Consider the following 21,814-nt stretch of genomic DNA (forward strand, 5'->3'; position numbering starts at 1 on the left):
TGGATTGAGAACTGGCCTTGAGTCAGGAAGATGCATGTGGGTTTGGTTTAAATCCTACCTCTGACATACGTTAACTGTGTGACCTTGGCTATAAATTGATTCCTCTGTTCTGGGAAACAATTTGATTGAGACAGTAAGTCACTAAACTGTTCACACAATTTTCATTGATGCAGTGAGATCACTACTGGATATCATACTGCAGGGAATTTAATGACAAAAAAAAATTCTGTTTAGACCAAGATATTCATAACTGTTCTGTGTGGCAGCAGAAGACTGGAAACAACATGGATACCCATAGCTTACGGAATAACAAAGCTGATTGTGACATATGAATGCAATGGAATATTATTAAGAACCATTTTTGGGACAGACCTAGGATTTTACCAGTGTAGGGAGCTCTCAGTAAAAAATTCTTTCTTCTAATGCAGATCAGCACCTACTTTTCAATAAATAATCTTAGATAGTTGAATCTTATTGTCAGATGAAGTATGTGAAATGCTGGTCTAAACCTAATTTTTGCCAAACTCCTTTCCAGTATTCTCAGAAGTTCTTGTTGAGTAATAAATCCTCCAGAGCAACTCTTGAAGGTTATTTGTAAGTTACAGAAAGATTGTCATCTTCATTGGTGGAAGGAATATTTATGCAGAGTATTTGAGTGTTATAATGTGCAAAGCAGTGTGTTGCAGGAGTCTTCTGGACTTTTTCCATCAAGCCCCCTTGCGTCACTCTTTCTCCCTCCTCTCACTTCCCTTTCAGCTTCCTTTCTGTGTGTTGTGAATTTATTGAGGTCAGCATTATCTTTTTTGTATTTGTATTCCCGCAGTGCCTGACTCCTAGTAGGTGCTGCTTGTTGTTTGGTCGTTTTAGGCATGTCCAACTCTTTGTGACCCATTTGGAATTTTCTTGGCAGAGATTCTGGAGTGGTTTGCCATTTCCCCCTCCAGCTCATTTTACAGATTAGGAAACTGAGGCAGACAGGGTTAAGCAACTTGCCCGGTCACACAGCTAGTAAATGTCTGAGGTCAGATTTGAACTCTGGCCTTTCTGACTCAGGCCCAGTGTTCTTATCTACTACACCACCTAGCTGCCTCTAGGACACACTAGATACTTAGTAAGTGTTTATTGACTAACGGAGGGAGAGATATAAAAATAAATAAGACCATTCCTTCTGTCAGGGGTCTCAAAATTGAGTAACTTCAATTTCTTCATCTACAGAATGGATAACTGTAACTGCCTTGCAAGATCATAGAGAAGATTAAATACAGTGATACTGTACAAGTGCTATTACATGGAAAAAGGAATTACATTTATTTTGTGTTGCTCCAGAGAGCAGAATCAGAACTGAGGGGTAGAAGTAACTAACTGTAAGGCATATTTTGGCGCAATATAAAAGAAGTAGTTTCTAATAATTATAAGTGTCAGAAGATGTGATATCCTGCTTGTAATTTGTTGACTTCTCTTTTACTGGAAGTGTTTGAGACCTATAAAAATCATCTCTTGGAGGATATTATAGAGTGATTTTCTGCATTTAGTGTGAAGTTTTAGTGAATAAGCTTCCAACTCTTAAGATCTTATGGTTCTGTGAATGTCAACGATATCAATGTTAAGACTTTATTCTAAAGCCTTGACAGAACTCTGTAAGTTTTTTTGAAATTACTATCAGTTTTATAGGGTTTTTCCCCCTGTGGCTAGAAAAAACCCCAAGTGGAAATAAAATCAAATCATCTAGGAATTTAGAGATAAGTACAAAGTTTAGGTTTTGGCTTTAGAAATAATCTAGTTCAGACTCTTATCAGATACAGCCTCCAGGACAAGTGAGTACATGCTATCAATTGGAGATTTTCCCATTCAGGAGAGGTGCTGAATTATTTTAGTTCCTCCACTTATTCAGTTATTTATCTGGTAAGGGCAATTTACACTGGAGAAGAGAATGTGTCATTTCAAGATCAGGGCAGGCTCTTACCTGAGTAATTTTAGGGCATTGATGTTCTAGAGACTGACATCAGGTGACTGGAAGGGTGAGAGGGTTGTTGCTTATTAGAATTCAAAGCTGAGAGAATCTGTTGGGTTCGGGAGTCAGAATGCAAGAAAATTAACCCTTTGACCAAAATCATACTTTTTTCTGGAAGCTTAGGTGGTCTTATTGTGGAGGAATGTCTGCCTGGCTTTGGCTTACTTTTTCTGTGGTCCCAGGCAGGGACTGCTGACTCAGCCACCATCTCTGGGTTGCTGACTTATGTATCTCAGAGATAAATAAACAGAAGCACCAAAGGTAAAGTAAATTGCCTACAATTATTTTTAAAAAGTAAGCATTTATTATCCTATTATGTTCTAGGCATTATGCTAGATGTTGTGGATATAAAGAAAAAATGAAATAATTCCTGTCCTCAGGGAGTTTATTGGGGAAGACCATCACACACACACACACACACACACACACACACACACACACACAGACCCCTTACATATGTATATGTACAAAATAAGTGTATAAATGCAAAGTAATTGGGGAGGAGAGAGTCATTGGCAGCTGAGGGCTGTGGTAGTAGGGGAAGGGAATATCAAGAAGGGCCTCGTGTAGAATATGGTGCTTAAGTTGTTGCTTTCTTGAAGGAAACTAGGAATTCTAAGAGGTAGAGGTGAGGACAAGGCCTGTAGGACAGCCTGTACAAAGGCATGTTGATGAGAGATGGAGTGTTGTTATGTGGGATGAACAGCAAAAAAGTCACATTGACTGGATTATGGCATTTTTAAGAGGAGTACCATGTAATAAGCCTGGAAAGGTAGATTGGAGCCAGGTTGTAAAAGTTTTTAAATGCAAAATGGAAGAGTTTTGTCTATCAGTCACACTTTTGAATGAGAAGTTTTGGAATAAAACCCTTTGTCTCTCATGCTCTTAACTTTGGTAAACTCATTTACTTCCAAAGCTTAAAATGTACCCTTTTTATTTATATGATTCAAAATTGAAATCTAGTCTTGTCCTTCCAGAGTTCTGAATTTCCAACTGCCAATGAAATTATGACCCAGGTGTCCCTCTGATACGTCAAAATATATATGTTCATACCTGAGCTCATGATGTTTTTCCCTCAACTTGCTCCTCCTTTTGACTCTACTACTTCTGTTTCTGGCATGACCATTCCCCCAGTTTACCATGTTCATGTAACTGGAATTTTCTTTGACTTTTCCTTCTCCCTTACCCTTGAGGTGAGGTTTCAATTTCAGTTTTATCTCCTCAACATCTTTTGTTTGAATTCCCTCTTCTTTATTCCAGCTTCTAACAGCCCAATTTAGGACTGCATTACCTCTTACGTAGGCTACAGCAATACCTTTTTACAGGTCTTCTTGTTTCTACTTTCTCCTCATTCCAATCCTTTTTTCATCTACTACCAGAATATTTTTTCTTAACATAGATCTGGTTATGTCACTCCTTTGTTGAGAATCCTTTCTTGACTCTTTCTTGCCTCACAAGTCAAATTCAGACTTCCTTCCTGGCATGCAATGCCACCTATAACCTGGCATCTATATCAAGGCAACCTATAACCTTAATCTTTCTAGCCTAATCTTATATAATTCCTCACTGCATACTCAATGCTCACACCAAATTTGGACAACTCTGCCCCTCAAATACATATTGCATTCTTATCCTTTTACTCATGCTTTATTCCCCTTATTGGAATGCTGTCTGTTCCCATCAGCTCAAATCACGTTTCATCTAAGAAGACTTCCTCATTACCCCCAGATGGCAATGACTTTTCCTCCCAGACTTCATGTCACACTTTGTAACTCACTAATGAAATCATTTGGGGCATATAGAGCTACAGTAGAGGACTGTGGAGGAGAAAGGAGACTTGAAAGACTGTGCTGTTTTAAGATACAAGAGTAAATAGGCAGCCCACAGTGATAAAAATGTGGAAAAAAGGACCCCCCTCCCTCATCAGTATCTGAGAGACCCTGATCTTACCCCCTTGTAATCATCCCCTAAGTAAGCCTAAAGAATAAAAAAAAGGCAGTCTCAGAGAGGAGGGTGGAGCCCAGAATAGTGGGACTGGGGAAGGTGAAGAATAAGTACAACTACAGTGGCCTGTCAGGGTGCCCCAACTGATCGCCTTTATTTCTTCGACCATGGATCTCATCCAACCCTGGTCTAACGGGGGAAGGGACAAAACAGTCCCAGGCTGCCAGAAAGGAAAATATTGATGGCTAGAAGTGTTGACAGCAAGGACACCATAGAAAAATCTTCAGGGTAACAAATATAGATGATAACAGATTGAGGAAAAATATTGTTAAAAAAAGAGACATCTCAGTGGATAAGTACAAAGTAAATTGAATCAAAATCTCTTGAAGGGGGTGAAGATATCACAGTATATTTGACAAGGTCCCCTGAAACAACAACATAGTAACTCAGCCACAAGAATGGTACAGAAAAGCAATCAAAGAAATAATAAGTAAAAAATTAGAGATTTTAAAGAAACTTCAATATTCTGGTACCTGAATAAATCTAATCAGTCAAGCATTTATTAAGTATCTACTGTGTGGCAAGTACTGGGAATACAAAGAGATAAATGAAACAGTCACTGCCCTCAAAGAGTGTATTTATATTCATTGTTGGTACAATTGTGAACTGATCCAACCATTTTGGAGAGCAACCTTGAATTATGCCCAAAGAGTTATTAAACTACCTATACCCTTTGATCCAGCAACACCACTACTAGGTCTGTTTCTTTTTTTTCCTTTTTAAAAAATTATTTATTTATTAGTTTTCAACATTCACTTCCATAAGCCTTTTTTTTTTAAGGCAGTTGGGGTTAAGTGACTTGCCCAGGGTCACACAGCTAGTACGTGTCAAGTGTTTGGTCTGAGGTTGAATTTGAACTCAGGTCTTCCTGACTTCAGGGCCAGTGCTGTATCCACTGTGCCACCTAGCTGCCCCAAGTTGTTGCAATTGAACAGAATTTTTAAGTGTTTCAAAGTTGTTTGTCTCTGTCATTGTTCTGTTGGTTCTGCTTGCTGTATTCTTATCAGTTCATACAAATCTTCAAAACCCCATTTCTTTACCTCAGTCATATTCCCACAACCAAAATGATTTTTTTTAGCTACATCATACTCTCCTTAAATCATCTACTGACTTCACTCGTGCAATAATTCCTTAAAAATAGTAGGTAAATGCAAAAGCTATTCGTTGTTTGAGCCTCATACTAAACTTCAAGACCTTCATCCATGAATACAAATTACCCTATCTGTCCACTTATTAATCCTCTTTTGTCTATTTCCCCCCCAAAGTAAAGCTTTTTTAAAAAAAATACTTCTATGTCTGGATCTCCTGCTTGCAACCTTCGCTAATTTACCATTTTTCTTGAAAATAATTTTTCCATGTGAATTATTGCTGTTGAGAAAAACTAATACATTTGAAATAAAGTTTTATTTCTTTGCTATAGTAGTCAGTGATTATTTTCATGGTAAACTGTTAAGTTCAGATTATTAGAGGAGTTAAAAATATATTCCGTTGAAAAATAAGGACAGGAAATTTTTTAAATCTTGAGAAATAATACAGAAAGGTTCATCACACAGTAAGTTGGCAACTTGGTAATGAGTTCTTTGGCCAAGACAACCCGTGAAGTAAAAAAAAATTGTGATGTGTTCCACAGTTTCTCTGTAACCCGCTTTCCATTTCAGCAGTGATGGTAGCACGTGTGAGAAAAGGGAGTGGGAGAAGTTAAGAATCAATTTTTAGATCATTTAGAAATATTAATTTAATTAGCTTTTGGTACTCATTTTCTAATTACCATTGAGTTGACATACCACAGGAGGGGAACTGGTTTATATCATTATTGACAAAAGATATAAGGAAATTTCAATTAAATTTAAAAATGGCTTGCATGTTCTTGGAGAGGCAAATAAAGTAATTAACAGAATAGGTTTTATTCTTCTAAAGGCAACAAGAAATATAATTTCATAGAACACCTGGTCATCTTGCACTGCATGGCATACGATCAGCATAAGCAAACCATCACCACGGCGTTAATTACGAATTTGTGTAATGAGAATGCAGGGAAATTTTAAGACCCTCTATTTTAAATCAAAATATACTTTAATACATGATGATTTGATTGCAAAGTAGGCATATGGGAGAACAGTAAAAACAATCTTGGAAAATATTGTTCAGGATCAACAAGTGAAAGAAACCAAAAGTTTGTAGATTATGTATTGGTGTGGTGACAGTGGAAAGTGTGCCATATTTGAAATGAAAAGATTTAAGTTCAAATCTCAGCTCTGCCACTTGTGCTCTGTGTGACCTTGGGCAGAACACTTCATTACTTTTACCCTTAGTTTCCTCAGCTTCAAAATGAGAAGGTGTTCCATCTCTGGATCTCTGATACTATATGTGTATACATAATCTCATAAATATATTGATGTAATAGTATCTGTATAAAGTGAGTGTGTGCTATGTGTATTTCATTGCTGCTAGTCCAAATAATAGTGTCCACAATGTCATATATAACTGTACTTTGATTTTATGTACTTTTTGAATGTAATTTTCTAGTCATCCATTTATTTCCAAAGTACAAGATCATCATTTAGTAACCATGTTTGTGTAAATTCAGTACTGTATTTGGGGAACAAAAAACTGTAATTGCAATATTCATTAGTACGTTGTAGTGGGTGTGGCTGTCCTAGAAACAGCATCCTCATAAAAGAAAATATTCTGACGCTTGTTAATATTTCAGATACAGGCCATATGTATACTTTTGGAGATGGTCGACATGGAAAATTAGGACTTGGACAGGAAAATTTTACTAATCAATTTGTACCCACGTTGTGCTCTAATTTTTTGAAATTTATAGTCCGTCTGGTAAGGATATAACATTTCCTTGTTTGGATGTTGATATTATATTTTGCCTGCTAGAAATTCATGGAAATATTTCATTCTTAAGATGAAAAAATCTTGAATTTTTATGTTAATTATAGTTTCAGGTTTTCTAAAAACCATTTTTTTCAGTCATCTCTGCCCTGAAAAATTATCTCCTTCAATTTCCTTCTCTAGCTTTTCTTCTGCCTCTTTCTTTCTTTGTCTTTATGCCAATCTTTTATTTCAAGTCTGATATTAATTAGATTCTTAAATGCTATAAAGTACTAATTCTTGAAAATAAGTTCTCATCATATTCATTCAACTAGTGTTTATTTAAGTACTTATTCTATATAAGGCATGATTTGTGGTGCTGGGAAATTTGTTGTTTTAGAGGTATCTTACTGGAAAAATGTAGCTGGTGTTTTTCACCCTTCCGACTTCTATTTACCCAATTATGTTCATAACAGTAATCTGACGATATAATAAAAATTCATTTATACTTTAAGGTTTACAAATTACTTTCCTCATGATATCCTATGAGATAGTTTAAATATTATTATCTCTATTTTATAGATGAGAAAACTGAGGATTATAGGTGTTAAGTGGATTGCCCAAGGATACACAGCTAGTAAAGCTAAGACTCAAGCCCAGGTCTTTAGAGACCTTTTCCCACTACGCTATGAGGCCTCACCACTGTCTTATGTAGTCTTACTTTTTTAGTAGACTCTGTGGCACTCCAAAACACTGTGTACACCTATTTAGATAAATAATGCAGTGTAGAACAGTGATGTTTCAAATTGAAACAGGGCCACCAATCCATACAAAAGGTTACCTGTGGACCACACATTGATTTAGCTTTGAGTTGGGGATGGGTGGGAGGGAAGCTGTTTGACATCTGTGGTGCAGAGCACTTAAACGTGCTAAAAAGTTTCTGGGTACATTCACACACAGGGAAAGACACACACACACACACACACACACACACACACAGAGTAATCAGTCCAAAGAGTGGTCTTAATATAAAGTATTTGCTAAAGACTGGAAACGTAATTGCCAAAAGAGATGGTTGTTTCTTCCTGTTATTTTTTTCCCTTGATTCTTCTTCTGCCAGTATTTAAGGAATTCATTTCCCACATTTTCTTAGTTGAAATTATTAAACTATTTTAAAAATCCTTTTATTTCCTTACTTCTTAAGAGAAATAGTATTTGCCATTTAGTTTGCCAGTTTTGTTTTCCATGATATATTTATACTAGTCAAAATAAAATAATGGGATTAGTATTGTCCTCTGCTTTAAATTACAGTGATTAAAGTATTTTTTGACAAGAGAGGCTCTCATTAAGTAACATTTTAACTAAAAGCTACTTCTAAATTCATTTCCATTTGAAGATGGCATAAGTTAATTTAGTCTGTGTTTTTGCTCCAGGTTGCTTGTGGTGGATGCCACATGCTAGTTTTTGCTACTCCAAGGCTCAACAAATCCGAAGAAATTACGGAAGAAAAAGTAAATGATAGTGGCTTGACTGTAGTTTCTTCTCTTGGTGATGATCAACCTTCAGGAAACACCTTGCAGAGAACATTATCTGCAAGGTCACGGAGAAGAGAAAGGGTAGCTATTGCACTTTCTGTTTCTAATGACTACTTTAGTAATGTGAAGAAAACTTATGAAAAATACTTTTAAAAGATCTTAAAAATACTACTAGAATTCTCAATTTAAACTTGTTAGCTTAGAATGTTTGTGATTTATGTTGTCAAAAATTAGTTTTTAAAATTTTAAATATTTAGTTTGCTTGTGAGGTAGAAAAAGCAGCATATTCAAAATGATCATTGGGAAAAGTTTTATTTGTGATATTATGATGTAAAAAGCATATTTATGAAAGCCAGCCTTGTTTCCCTAAGAGCAAAACATTCACATTTAGAAATATTATTCAGTATATAAGTATAAGCTTTGTGGTTCTCTTACTTTTAATCATGCTTTTCATGTGATTTATTTTTTGGGTTATGTTTCATAAGCAGCATAATATTTTTATGTGAGGTATATTTTGGTAGAAGAAACCTTACTTTGCCAATGCAGGCAGCTAGATGGCACAGTGGATAGAGTGCTGGGCCTGGAGTCAGGAAGACATGAGTTCTAATCTTGTAGTAAACATTTACTAGCTGTGTGACCCTGGGCCAATCACTAAACCTCTGCTTCAGTTTGCTCAACTGTAAAATGAGACTAATAGCATCACCTATCTCTCAAGGATCAAATTAAATCCTCCATACAAAGTGCTTAGCACAGTGTCTTGAACATACTTAAGTTCTGTATAAATGCTTGTTCCTTTCCCTTCTCTTCCTTTCCCTTTCCAGAACAAGTCAGCCCTGACTCTGCAGCTTGTAGATTTCCAAAGCTGTTTGGGACCCTGAAAGGTTCAGTGATTTGCCATGATATGTCACTCAGGACTGGAACATGAGTGTTCCTGATTTTGAGGCCAGTTCTCTATCCACTATACCACACTACCTCTTGTACTGCTAACTAAAATCATAAATAACAAAAGAACTGTGGAATTTTTTGTGAGTTAGGGGTTCTCTTAAATTGCTCCCCCAAGTCACAACATTAATGATACCCTAGTCATGTCAGGAAGCATTTTTTAAATTCCTGCTATGTGCCAGGCTCTCTGCTAAGTCCTTGGGATTCAAAGAATGGTAAAAACAGGCCCAACTCTCAAGGAGCTCACATTCTTATGAGGGAGACAGCATGCATGTGTATAGAAGATATATCCAGGGTAAATTGGATGTCATCTCAGAAGGAACAATAAGAACTGCAGAAGATTCTTTTGGCCCAGTCTTATTCCTCTGGTTCAAAGTTCTTAAATAAGTAAACTACTTTTTAATGTGCTAGGCACTGTGCTAAGTTCTGAGAATACAAATGCAGTCAGAAAGAAAAACAGTCTCAGCTCTAAAAGAGCTTACATTTTAATAGGGGAAGATAGCACGTAAAAGGAAGCTGAAAAATGTTTGTGTGGGAGTAAAATAATTAAGGGATGTGGTAGAGAATGTGTGGAGTGCAGCTTGGAGAGGAGTGATGTTCTAAATGCTCTTTGGTAAAGGTTTTATATTTAATTTTTCCCTGAGGAAAAAAAAATAATGTGGAAAGTTGTAAATAACTTTTTTGTAGAAGCAAAACTCTACATTTTGCCATTATCAAAGTCTCCCATTTTGAAATTATAGATGTATTAAGATTGAAAAGAACAGCTCACGAAATTTTTTTTTTTTTACAATTTCAAGGACCATTGAAATGTGAGCATCATGGAATAGTAGCAGCTTTTTTATTTCATATTTTTTAGCAAATGCAATAAATTAATACTAAATGTGGAACTCAGTGCTTAATCAATCTCATAACAGTCTTGTTTTCATTCTTATTTCAAAGGAAAATTCACCAGAACAGCTTGGTCGAATGATAAGAACTCTACCACCATTGGAAGTTCCTTTCAAACCCCCAGTACCTGCTTCCAACAATACAGTCCCTCTCAGGTTCCCAATAAACAATTATCCTGGTGCAAATACAAGTAATGAAAATGACAACCTACAATTAATTGATGCAGGTGATATTTAGTGTTATGTCTTCTCTTGAAAAAAATTGCTGTTGTTGTTTTCCCTTAAAACTCTTCATATCATGTTTTAATTTACTGAATGATTGAGTTGTTCATTTCCCAATCCATCATAGACTCAACAACTAGAAAGAGCCACCAGGAACTATAATAGCACTACTTACCTCGGATGTATATTCTTAAGATGTTATCCTCCATCCTTAACTACCATAGACCTACTGTAAATAATTTAATTTACAGACTTGTGAAAGTGTATTCATGTATATCTAACACTGGGGCCTAGATACCAGGTAAGGAACTAGGAATGGGAGAGTTGAGAAGACACTTGATGGACCAGACAGCTATTGATGGTTAGGGCAGGCAACAAGTCTATAATCTAGAGAGACAATCTGAGATAAAGATCAGGAATCCAGCAAGGAAATGGTGCAGCAGATATAGGGCATCAGCTCTAAGATCTTGTTACTGAGCCAGCTCGCCATCTGAAGGCTAGAGCTTTTAATAATAGTCTCATTAAAGTATGAATCAGACCCATAGTAGTTTGTCCTTCAGTTGGAGAATGACAATAGTAATGATGATGATAATGATAATAATAATTAGCATTTATGTAGTAGCTATATGTACCTCCTAGCTACCTAATAGCATATAATTGGTAACATCTGGCTGAAGTAAAAAGTGAGAAACAGCAGATTCTGGTAGTCAAACCTTCTAACTTTATGGTAGGGAATTTCTAGTATGGAAACTCCTTCCATTGATGCACATTGACAATTAATCTAACTTTTCATCTTAAGGATTTGCCTGCAGACCTAGAAATTTACCCGTGATCACAAGGCTATTAAATGTTAAAGAGTGGACTTAAACCTTGATCTTCCTGAATTCATTCTGAGGCCAACCCTTAGTATACCTTTCAGTATTTATTTATAACATAAATAAAATATAAAAGGAGAAGTTTATGGCTTTCCAAGAAGTTGTTCTACCTGTCTCTTCTCTTCCATTCAGTATAGATATTGGAACACATGAGGTTCTATATAGTTTTGTTGCTGCTTTGTTAATTCTAAAGCACAAATCTGACCGTATTACTCCCATGTTTAAGAAGCTCCAGTGGTTCCCAGTTGTTTCTATGATAAAACACAAATTCCTCTATAAACAGTTATTGCCTTATGTAAGTGGACCATTCCTCAGACCTCTGTATACATAAAGCGATTTTTACATAATGTGAATTTGCCCCTACCCACTTACTTCACTTAGTCTGTGTAACAAAGGCATACACAAAATAATACCCTTTATAGGTCATAAAATATACTGAAATGCAAACATATTACTATGCCATGATAATAAACAGAATTGTGAAATGAAAGATAAAAGTTAGTGATAAAATATGCTTAGTACTATACAGTAAAATTAACATAAGTGTGCTGTATGTTGCCTCTTCCCCACCCACTGCATCTGGCCTTTATCACTAGTCATTGGCTGTGCAACTTTTTTATATAGCTATCAAGAAGTGTTTGGACAGTGGCTCTCTTCTTCCTTGTATGACTGATGAGAATTAACAAGCAATATTATCCCCAGCTAATCTTTAAACATCTTATAGTATTTGGATCCATCTTTTCAACATGAGAAAAAATTTACTCAAATGATGAAATGCTTCTGCCCACTGTTTTGTTGTGAACCTTTTTGGTTCAACCTCGGGTTCTGAAGCTTCCCTTTCTTCTTCTGCTATTTTTGCAACTAGTAGCTCAATCAGATCCTCCTTCAACAGTTCTTCTTGATAAGAATCAATCAACTTCTCCACGTCATTCTCATGTACTTCTGGCTCCAATTCTTGTGCTGATTTTACAATCTTATTACTCACTTCTTCAAACTTTGTCATTCCATGAAAATTGGGAATGAACCATGGGCACACTTTTTTCTAAACTCTCTTCATATATGTTTCTGTTACATCTTCCCATGCTTTAGCAGTGTTCGGGATTGCATGGTAAATATTATAGGTCTTCCAGAAGTCTCTCAACTTCAAGCCCTTATCTGCATCCAAAGCTGCAATTACCTGGGCAAATGTAGTGTGTAAATAATACCCCTTGAAATTCACAATCACTTCCTGATCATAGGTCATAATAATGTGGTGGTGTTAGGAGGAAGGTAGACCACTTTTACATTTTCGTTAAAATCATCCAGATGGGAAAGGTGACCTGAGGCATTATCTAAACTAAGTAGAATCTTGAAAGGAATGCCTATCATTATAAAATTTCTCAACTTCAGCAATGAAGCAGTGCAAAAACCATTGTCTAAGAGGATTATCCATGCCTTAGGGTTAGCAAAATACTGCACAAGTAGTGTTGCCTTGTGCATTCCTTTCAATGCTCTGGGATTTCTTTAGTTGTGCCCAAGAATAGATTTTAATTTGTAAGTTCTGGATGCAAAAGAGTAACGTGCTGTTTTTCAAAGCTTTATGTCCTGTCATAGTTTTTTCCTCCTCCAAGATGCAGATTCAAAAATGACATTATTTGATAAAGTAGGCTGGTTTCATCTACATTAAAGATTTGCTCTGGCAAGTAGAGATTTTTGTCTAGCATTTTTTACAGGAACTGTGGCAACTTCTTTGCTGCTTTAATATCTCTCCTAACAGCCTCTCCTGATGCTTACACATTATGAAATCCTGCATGATTTTTAAATCATGCAAACCAACCACAGCTTCTTGTAAACACCTGTATTCCTTCAGGATACTTTACCTTTAAATCCTCAAAGAGGCTTCAAGCCTTGAAGTTGTCTTCAAGCTTTAAGGAATGTTCTTCTGAGCTTAGTCTTCTGTTCACATAGTTAATAGTTTCTCCATCACTAAACTAGTACCTTCTCTTTGTTTTGACAGATAAGTCAACTGCATGCAAACATTGCCTTTTGTGTGCTTCTTTATTCAGACACCATCTTTCAGTACAGTGTTTACATTCCACATGGCAAAACTAAGTTCACCTGCTGTCAGTGACAATTTTTGTCCTTCATATTTTCTAATTATTTTCATTTTCATTTCCAAATCTGTTGGCTTACATTTACAAGATGATTCACTCTTTTTCTCAAGCACACATTTGCCGCCAACCATAGTGAAAATATAAGGATCACTGTCAAACATAGGGAGTTGCACAGTATCACTCACTGTCTGCAAACATGCAGAAAAGTAGAGATGCTTTTCTTCTTCCCACCAGCATTTATGCTTCCTGCATTATACAATGTCTTATTGTAGAACGTTTGCTTTACGTAAGGAATTTTCATTATTTTTTTGGAATGTGAATTTCAGAATTCATTATGTAAAATCAAACTCGCGTAATGTAATTTCTGTAAAGTTAGAACTGTCTGTGTTTGTAATAAAGTCTTTCATGATCTGGCTCCAGCTTCTCTTTCTAGGATTATTTATCATATCTTATTTTCCTACACGTACTCTGATTACCAAATTGATATGTTGGAACCACAAAGTTGTGATGATTTGGATTTCTCTTACTAGATTATGGAAAAATCTTCTGTGTGATTGTCAGTAGTTTACAGTTCTTCTGAGACCTCTTTGTTCATGTCCTTTGACTACTTGTCCATTGGAAAATGGCTTTTGGTCTTGTACATATTTGTGTTAATCCCCTCTATATATCTTGAATATCAAATGCTTATTAGAGATATTTGGTACAAAGACTTTTTTTTCCCAGGTGATAGTTTCCCTTCTTATCCTGGCTGTTTCTATTTTCTTCCTGCAAAAATTCTTCAGTTTAATATAATTGAAAGTATCTGTTCTATCTGTTATGATCTCTAATATTCTTTGGTTAAAAAAAATTCCATTAGGTGTAGTTGTGAGAAGGCACCTACTTCTATTTGAAAAATTATTTTTTTATTCTGAATTTAACACACATCAAATACAGTGAGTATATACGTGTGTGTGTGTGTGTGTGTGTGTGTGTATGTGTGTATAATTATATAGCCTCTTCCTTCTGGTCTCTTCTGATGCTCCTCCTTATTTTTAACAACCTCACCTTTTTCTTCTGTAATTCTTCCTCTTTCTTCTGACTATGAGGGCTTTCCCCTAAATTTAGATCCCCTGCCACTCTTCCCTTGCCTATCTGATCTCTTTCTGTACAAACTGCTTTAGTTATCTTGGCTGCTGTCACTATTTCATTGATAATCTTTAAAAACTCTATATAGATAACCCCCAAGATATTTCCCTATATCTGACATATTTCCAACTGCCCACTGGATATTGTTAGTGTCCTGCCAACAAAACCTAAAGATTGTAGAATCTATTGTAGGATTTGTTGTAGGATCTGTTAAACCATGATTGATAAGATTTATTTCATAGTGTCTGGTTTATGATTATTATGATCCTCCTTACAATGTATATGAAGATGTATGTCTTATAATATTTTAATTGTAACTGTTCCCTTTCCTTTCAGATATGCAAATGAATTGGTATTACTTGCATGAAAACAGATATTTGTACATACCTATATAAATAGAGGCTTTATATGTATTATAAGGTTTTTTTTCCATCTTCCCCTAAAGAATGTTGTGTTAACTTTCATGTGTACAACCTAAGAGGAAATGTCCGAAACACCTTCATTATAAGGTCTTTGATCTTCTTTTGAGGGGACAACCCAAATCCATCCTTCTGGCGATGGGAAATTAAGAGGCATCTCTCTATAGAAAGATTAATTATTTACTATCCTGTGCAAATATATAGTTTTAATTTCTTCTTATTTCAATTTGTTTTCACTCCTAGGACTAATTTAGAAAGTCTCTGTCTCTCTAATTAAAACTTCATAAATAAGTTCTCACTTGCCCAAATAGGCCATTAACTCCTGGGATCATAGGTAAGATGATCCTCTACAGCCATTTTCTTTGTAGATTTCAAGTATGTTAGGACAGTGATTGGGGGTAGGGAAGAAGCATTCTAATCCTTTGCTTCTCATCTTCCTCAGCCAGTTACAGCACTCCAAGATCCTGAAGTATAAATCTAGAAGGGTAAGATAGCAGATATCACCAATCACTATCCTGGGAATCTCTCCCACTCCTACCCCTAATTCCCACACACACAAAAAAAGGAGGGAGCATTTTTAGCGTATGTGAGAAATGGGACCATGTCTATGCAAAACAGAAAAGCTAAGAAGCCACCTTTGGGGCTACCACGCCACCATCCTAATTTGCATTCATTTTTGGAGGATGGTAGTACTCTTAACCCATTTCTAGCCCTCCTGATGCTTTGGTTGTCTATATAGAATATCGTTTAATAAATGTCATTTGGACCTTTAAGTCTTGTGTGTATTTTCTAGCGCTGATAATCAGTTAACACACAATCATTCTTTGGATAGGCTTTTGTCATCTCCTGTAGGAATTGAAGTAGATAGGAGAAACTAATCAAGTCTCTTCATTTTAAAATTGGAACTCACAAAGAAGGGCCTGCCTTCAAACTGCTGTAGTGAGTGGATCTACTTTGTCATTGTTTCATCATCCCAAACTTTCCCTGCAAATTTGGCCCTCCTGCATTCCCTTTGTCTATTGGCATTGCTTCCATCTTCCCAGTTACATAGGCTTAAACCCTCAAATTCTTCCTTTCTGGCTGCCCTCCACTTTCAGGCATCTGCCAAGTCATATCCATTCTACCTTTGTAATAACTCTCCATTCAAAAACTTTCAGTGACTTTGCCTACCAAATAAGATGTAAACTCATCCTAAAATTTAAGTCCTTCACAATCTATCTGTATTCTTCCCTTCAGCCTTATGTTATAATTCTCTCATTCACATATTACATGTTCTAGTGAAACTGGGATCCTTGCTATTCCCTAATCTCTCCCTGCCTTCTCCTACCTCAGTGCATTTGTGACCAGTGTCCCCCATACCTGGTATCAATTCTCCTTACATTTCTCTCTTTTGAAATTCTTCTTTGTCGTCAAGAGCCCATCTCAGATGCTACCTTTTTTCCATGAAACTTCCCCTGACTCTGCTAAATAAAGGGATACCCTCTATCCCCAAATCTTGCTTGTTGCTATGACTTCTCTCCTATGTATGCATTTGTATGATAGTATTTATATATATGTCTTATCCACTCGGTTATTCTCACTCAGATCTCTGATCTAGTCAATTTGGATGATCCCCTCCAACAGCGTGGATCACAGTTCATTCATGCCTGACCATTCATTGTGACTCTCATCTATGTCTTCCCCTAAGTTCATTAAACTAGCCGAAAGCATTCCTCCTCCATTTCAAGGGTGCCTTTACCTGTTATCCCTTACCCCCACCTCTTCTCTACCTACCATACATTTTTAATGACACTTTTTACTCCCTATTTTTCATTGAATCCTTCATTATATTTTTCAGCTTACTCACTCCCACCATGTGCTTCTCCATCTTCTTTTGTATTTTTGTCTTTCAGTTCTTCAGAGTTGGTAGTATTCCATACCTTACTACCATACAGCATTGTTGATAGAATATTGGTGTGAAAAAGATAAGACTTTTTCTTAGAGAAGTATGGGGTCATTGTAATTTCTTTAAGTCAAATCCAGCCCACTCTCTCCCAACTTGTTCTGGGTCTAACTCATTGTACATTTATGTTCTCCAAGCCAGATGTATGTGCCAGGTGGTCCATTCATCTCTATGTCATAATCTAGGCAATAGATAGTCTTTATTCATTTGTTCTCTCCTATGCGGATGGTCAAGCCAAACTCTTTAGAGACTCTGTAGTATTCTGGAGCTTTACACATGCAGTGCCATCCACTGACAAGAGCATGTGGAATATTTCAGTATCTGTAGAGAATCCCTCTTGAACATGGACACTGCACTGGATCGCCTCCATCGCAGGGCTGAAATCCTTTGGTAAGCATGCCTGCTTCATGCTTATGATCAGAGAGTCATCATACAGGGTTATTTTGGTTATCAATATCTTTCAAAGGATCTTGAATGATTTTGGCAAATGAATGAGAGAAATTTTGTTGGAAGAAATCCTTTTTTTAAAATTCTGAATTAATTTATTTTTAGTTTTCAACATTCACTTCCATAAGCTTTTGAGTTTTAAATTTTCTCTGCCTCCTTCCCCTCCCCCCTCCCGCTCCCCCCTCCCCAAGATGGCATGCAATCTGATACAGGCTCTACTGTACATATATTACACATATTGTCACATTAGTTGTATTGTAAAGAAGAATTAGAATGAATGGGAGGAACCATGAAAAAGAAGAAACCAAAAAAAAAGAGAGAGAGCAAATAATATGCTGTGATCTCTTCAGACTCCATAGTTCTTTCTTTGGATATGGATGACATTTTTCATCATGAGTCTTTTGGAGTTGTCTTAGATCCTTGCATTGCTGAGAAGAGTTAAGTCTACCAAAGTTAGTCATCGCACAGTGTGGCTGTTACTGTGTACAGTGTTTTCCTGGTTCTGCTCACTTCACTCAGCATCAGTTCATATAAGTCTTTCTGGGTTTTTCTGAAGTCCACTTGCTCATCATTTCTCATAGCACAATAGTATTCCATTATATTCATATACCACAACTTGTTCAACCATTCCTCAGTTGATAGGCATCCCTTCAATTTCCAATTCTTTGCTACCACACAAAGAGCTGCTGTAAATATTTTTGTACACATCAGTCCTTTTCCCATTTTTATGATCTCTTTGGGATACAGCCCTAGAAGTGGTATTGCTGGGTCAAAGAGTATGCGCAGTTTTATAGCCCTTTGGGCATAGTTTCAAATTGCTCTCCAGAATGGTTGGATCAGTTCACAACTCAACCTACAATGCATTGGTGTTCCAGTTTTCCCACATCTTCTCCAGCATTTATAATTTTCCGGAAGAGATCCCTTTAGGACAGCATTGGGCTCTATTGAATCGAATGCTTTTTCATAATCAACAAACAGTGAGCCCAGTAGAATGTTTTGTCCTCTATATTTTTCAGTCAGTTATAAGATAGTAAAGATATGGTCAACTTAAAACATATTGCTTGCAAAAACTGCATATTCCCTATTGATGCCCTCATTGAAGATGCCCTTGATTTGTATATAAAAGATTTTGTATAGGCAGTAAACTACTCATACAGATTGGTAGTTACTGATGTTCTCTTACTTTTTTTTTGGCATTAGTAAGATTTGTGATTTTTTTTTTTACATTTAATATCTTCACCTCCTTTAATTGCCTTGTGAAATGATCTTTCATAAATCTTAAAACTGTGTCATTTTCCAGCACCAATCATGTCTATGTATACTTGGTCTGGTCTGGTTGTTTTTCTTGCCTTTATTCTCTTTCATTCTATTTCTCACCTCTTCATAAGGGCACCAGGGAATGTGACAGTTAGAATCAGTATGTGGTGGTCCTTGATTGTGAAAACGGTTTGTTCTAAATCTTTTTAAAGATTTTTTTCTGGTTTTTCTTCCATTTTCATCTTTAAATGACCTTGTAATGACCCTTCTTAATTGGATGTTTTGTCAATCTTTTTAAAAACTATATTGATATAGTAATAATTACTGTCATTTAGGTAGTTCTTTAAGACTTACAAAATATGTACTTCACAACAACCCTGTGAGGTATATCCTGTAAATATTATTATCCTCAATTTGTGCAACAGAGACTAAGAGAAGGTAAATATTTGCTCAGGGTCACCAAGTTAGTAAGGATGCAGGTAAAAATTCAAATTCAGGTGTTCCTGACTCCAACTCTCATGCTGTTGCCCATTATACTCAAGAGTTCAGGAACTTTTTCACTTTTTATTTTTATATCCATAGCACTTATGCATAGTAAAACATTTAATAAGTGTGTCCAATTAAATTGAAAATAGACTTGAAAAAAATTATCTTTGAGTGGGTTATGTTCAGTCTGTTTATTATCAGTAGTAAAGTTCCTTTGAAATAAAGTTCCTTTAAAAAAAGTCTAGCTCACATTCTGAAAAGTAAATCAAATTAAAGATGCATGTTTTCATTTATACATTGCACATTTCATTTTCAATCGTTTTGTTTTTAAGATGAACCAATTCAAGAGAAAGAAAAAAATAGCTCTTCAGCAGAAGAGTCAGAACCTGAAAACGAGCAGAGAAGTCTTGGAGACACTACTGATGTTCTAAATATGGTAATAATTCTATTTGGGCATAATAAGCATTGAGGTACATATGAAATTCAATTTAATTTCAACTAATATTTATTGAGCACTTATTATGCTTATAGCTTTTCTAGATCCTTTTTGTTCTGTGTCTGATGAGAAGTTGATTGTCTTTATTGATTAACATAGGTGGTAGAGCAGACAGAGTGCAGGACTTTAATTCAGGAAAATTTTAATTTAAATCCTGCCTCAGACATTAATATATGATCATGTGCAAGACATTTAACCTCTCTTAACCTCAGTTTCCTTTTCTGTAAAATGGGAATAATAATAGTACTGCTGTTAACTGATCATTCACAGAATTGTTGTGAAGCTCAAGTGAGATAATATGTGAAATGCTTTGCAAACCTTAAAGTGATATATAGATACCAGCCATTATGAACATCAGCATACCCTTAAGGATATATTGGTGTTCTGCTGAATCCAGAATTGGGTTCAGAAACTCAAAATTGTTTGTTTATATTGAATTAATTTCCATTTGTGTCCTTCAACAAAGTTAAAAGAATTTTTTCTGAATTCTAAACCTCAATTTCACTTGCAAGATCAGAGCATTGGATTTGGGTATCAGTTCAAAGGCTTTTGTCTGTTGTCCTGGGGAATTTTTGGAATGAGCCTGTGATTTCGTTGGTATAGGAAGGAGAGGAAAGTCCTTCTACCAAAGCAGAGATAATATGTAAAATGCTTTGCAAAACTTAGTGATATATAAATACCAGCCATTATGAACATCAGCATATCAGAATATCAACATATTATCTCTGAAACTTACTGTCTGAGACAGCTACCTGGAACACTGAGGGGTGGGGTGACTTGCTCAGAATATGTGTCAGAGGCAGGACTTGACAGGCAGGTCTTCTTGACCCCAGGACTGTTTCTTGAGCCACAATACCATATGTCCTTTCCCATGAATAGTGTTATTAAATTGTAAACTGTGTGACAAGAAGTATAATGTCCTGGACTAAAAAATGTGGAATCGTTTTTGAGCTGCTTGTTTTTTTTTTATCAATCCTCAAAATCCCTTAAAATTGAGAAAAAAAATATGATTAGCAAGAAATAAAGTCACATAAATGATTTGAATTCCTGGCCTCATTTATAAGATAAAGATTGAAACTTCTACTTTTAATCAGCTTAATTAGGAAATTATTTGATTGTGAGAACTGAATGATATCCATTAAGCATTGTCTTTACTCTAGACAAAATAAAATAGTGTAATTCTACCACTGAGACCACTCCACCAACTTGCATGCACATTCAAAGGTTGGGGGCAACTGCTGCTCTCAGCATTCTAAGTTCTAACTGAGGGGCTGCATTTCTAAAACTTTCACTCATTTGATCTCGCTGGTGTGCTTCCAATTAATAATCAGCTATTAGACTCTCTCACAACCATAGAGATCCACAGAAAGAGTGGGCTCAACTTTTAGTGTAGAATGGTGGTTAGGCCACACATATGGGGTATTCAGATAGTAAAAGAGTGACCCAGAGCTTCTAATGCCTTAGGCTTAGAAGTTCTGTTTTTGAGTTGATAGTTGGCATTCTTCTTTGGCTTAAGGTTTATACTCCTTGAAGCTACCACCAGCCTGCTCAAAGACATAGTGCAAATGAATAAAATTACTGAAAGAGTCCATACCATATGACCAGGAACACTGTGAAAAAAAAATGAACCAAAATTCCTTAGTTGTAAAGGGAATTCTTCAGAGTAGTCTGAGGCCATTGAACAGCAGCCAAAAAAAAAAAAATCCAGAGTGGTTCCAAAGGGAAATGAAACTTTAAAGAAGATATCAAGGTTGAAGTTAAATCAGAAATCAGAATTCTCAATGCAGAATTAAAATAAGTATATAGATTACATAATTTAGAAGTCACATTGGGGAATCTTTTCAAAGGATTAGAGGCACTGTGAGAAAATAAGAGATCTATAACACATAGAGAAGGGGAAGAAAATTTGTCAAAAGAAAAGTAAAAGGAAACAACTTCAGAACAGTGCATGAATTCTATACAAGCCAAAGTGACTGATTTTGAAAATAGAATATACAGAAATAACTTAAAGATTATAAACTTCTCAGAGGAACATATAAATTTTTTAAAAAAATACTAATGTGGCAGGAAATGATAAAACTGCATATAACTCTTGAAGATAGTACAACATAAAGCAAAAGATTACTCAGAACCATAGGTGGTCATCTTGAAACCGTAAATCATATAGTGGTTAAATTTCACGATTTCAATAATAAAAAAAAATTTTCAAGCTTGCAAAGTAAAATTTACAATTTTGAGATTGATCAACTT

At 35.8% G+C, this 21,814-nt stretch overlaps 1 protein-coding gene across 3 annotated transcripts in view; it reads left to right on the top strand.

Annotated features, from left to right (window-relative positions):
* RPGR (retinitis pigmentosa GTPase regulator) overlaps window positions 1–21,814 on the top strand; it is an 89,541-nt gene that overhangs the window by 32,066 nt on the left and 35,661 nt on the right. For all 3 annotated transcript variants that reach the window (XM_020979626.2, XM_020979627.2, XM_020979628.2), the window contains exons 9-12: window positions 6,726–6,850; window positions 8,272–8,454; window positions 10,255–10,429; window positions 19,401–19,504. In XM_020979626.2, coding sequence (XP_020835285.1) covers window positions 6,726–6,850; window positions 8,272–8,454; window positions 10,255–10,429; window positions 19,401–19,504 — 587 coding nt within the window. The remainder of the gene's footprint in view (window positions 1–6,725; window positions 6,851–8,271; window positions 8,455–10,254; window positions 10,430–19,400; window positions 19,505–21,814) is intronic.

This window comes from Phascolarctos cinereus, unplaced genomic scaffold (assembly GCF_003287225.1).
Source record: "Phascolarctos cinereus isolate Bilbo 61053 unplaced genomic scaffold, phaCin_HiC Scaffold_726;HRSCAF=1367, whole genome shotgun sequence".
Classification (NCBI taxonomy): Eukaryota; Metazoa; Chordata; class Mammalia; order Diprotodontia; family Phascolarctidae; genus Phascolarctos; species Phascolarctos cinereus.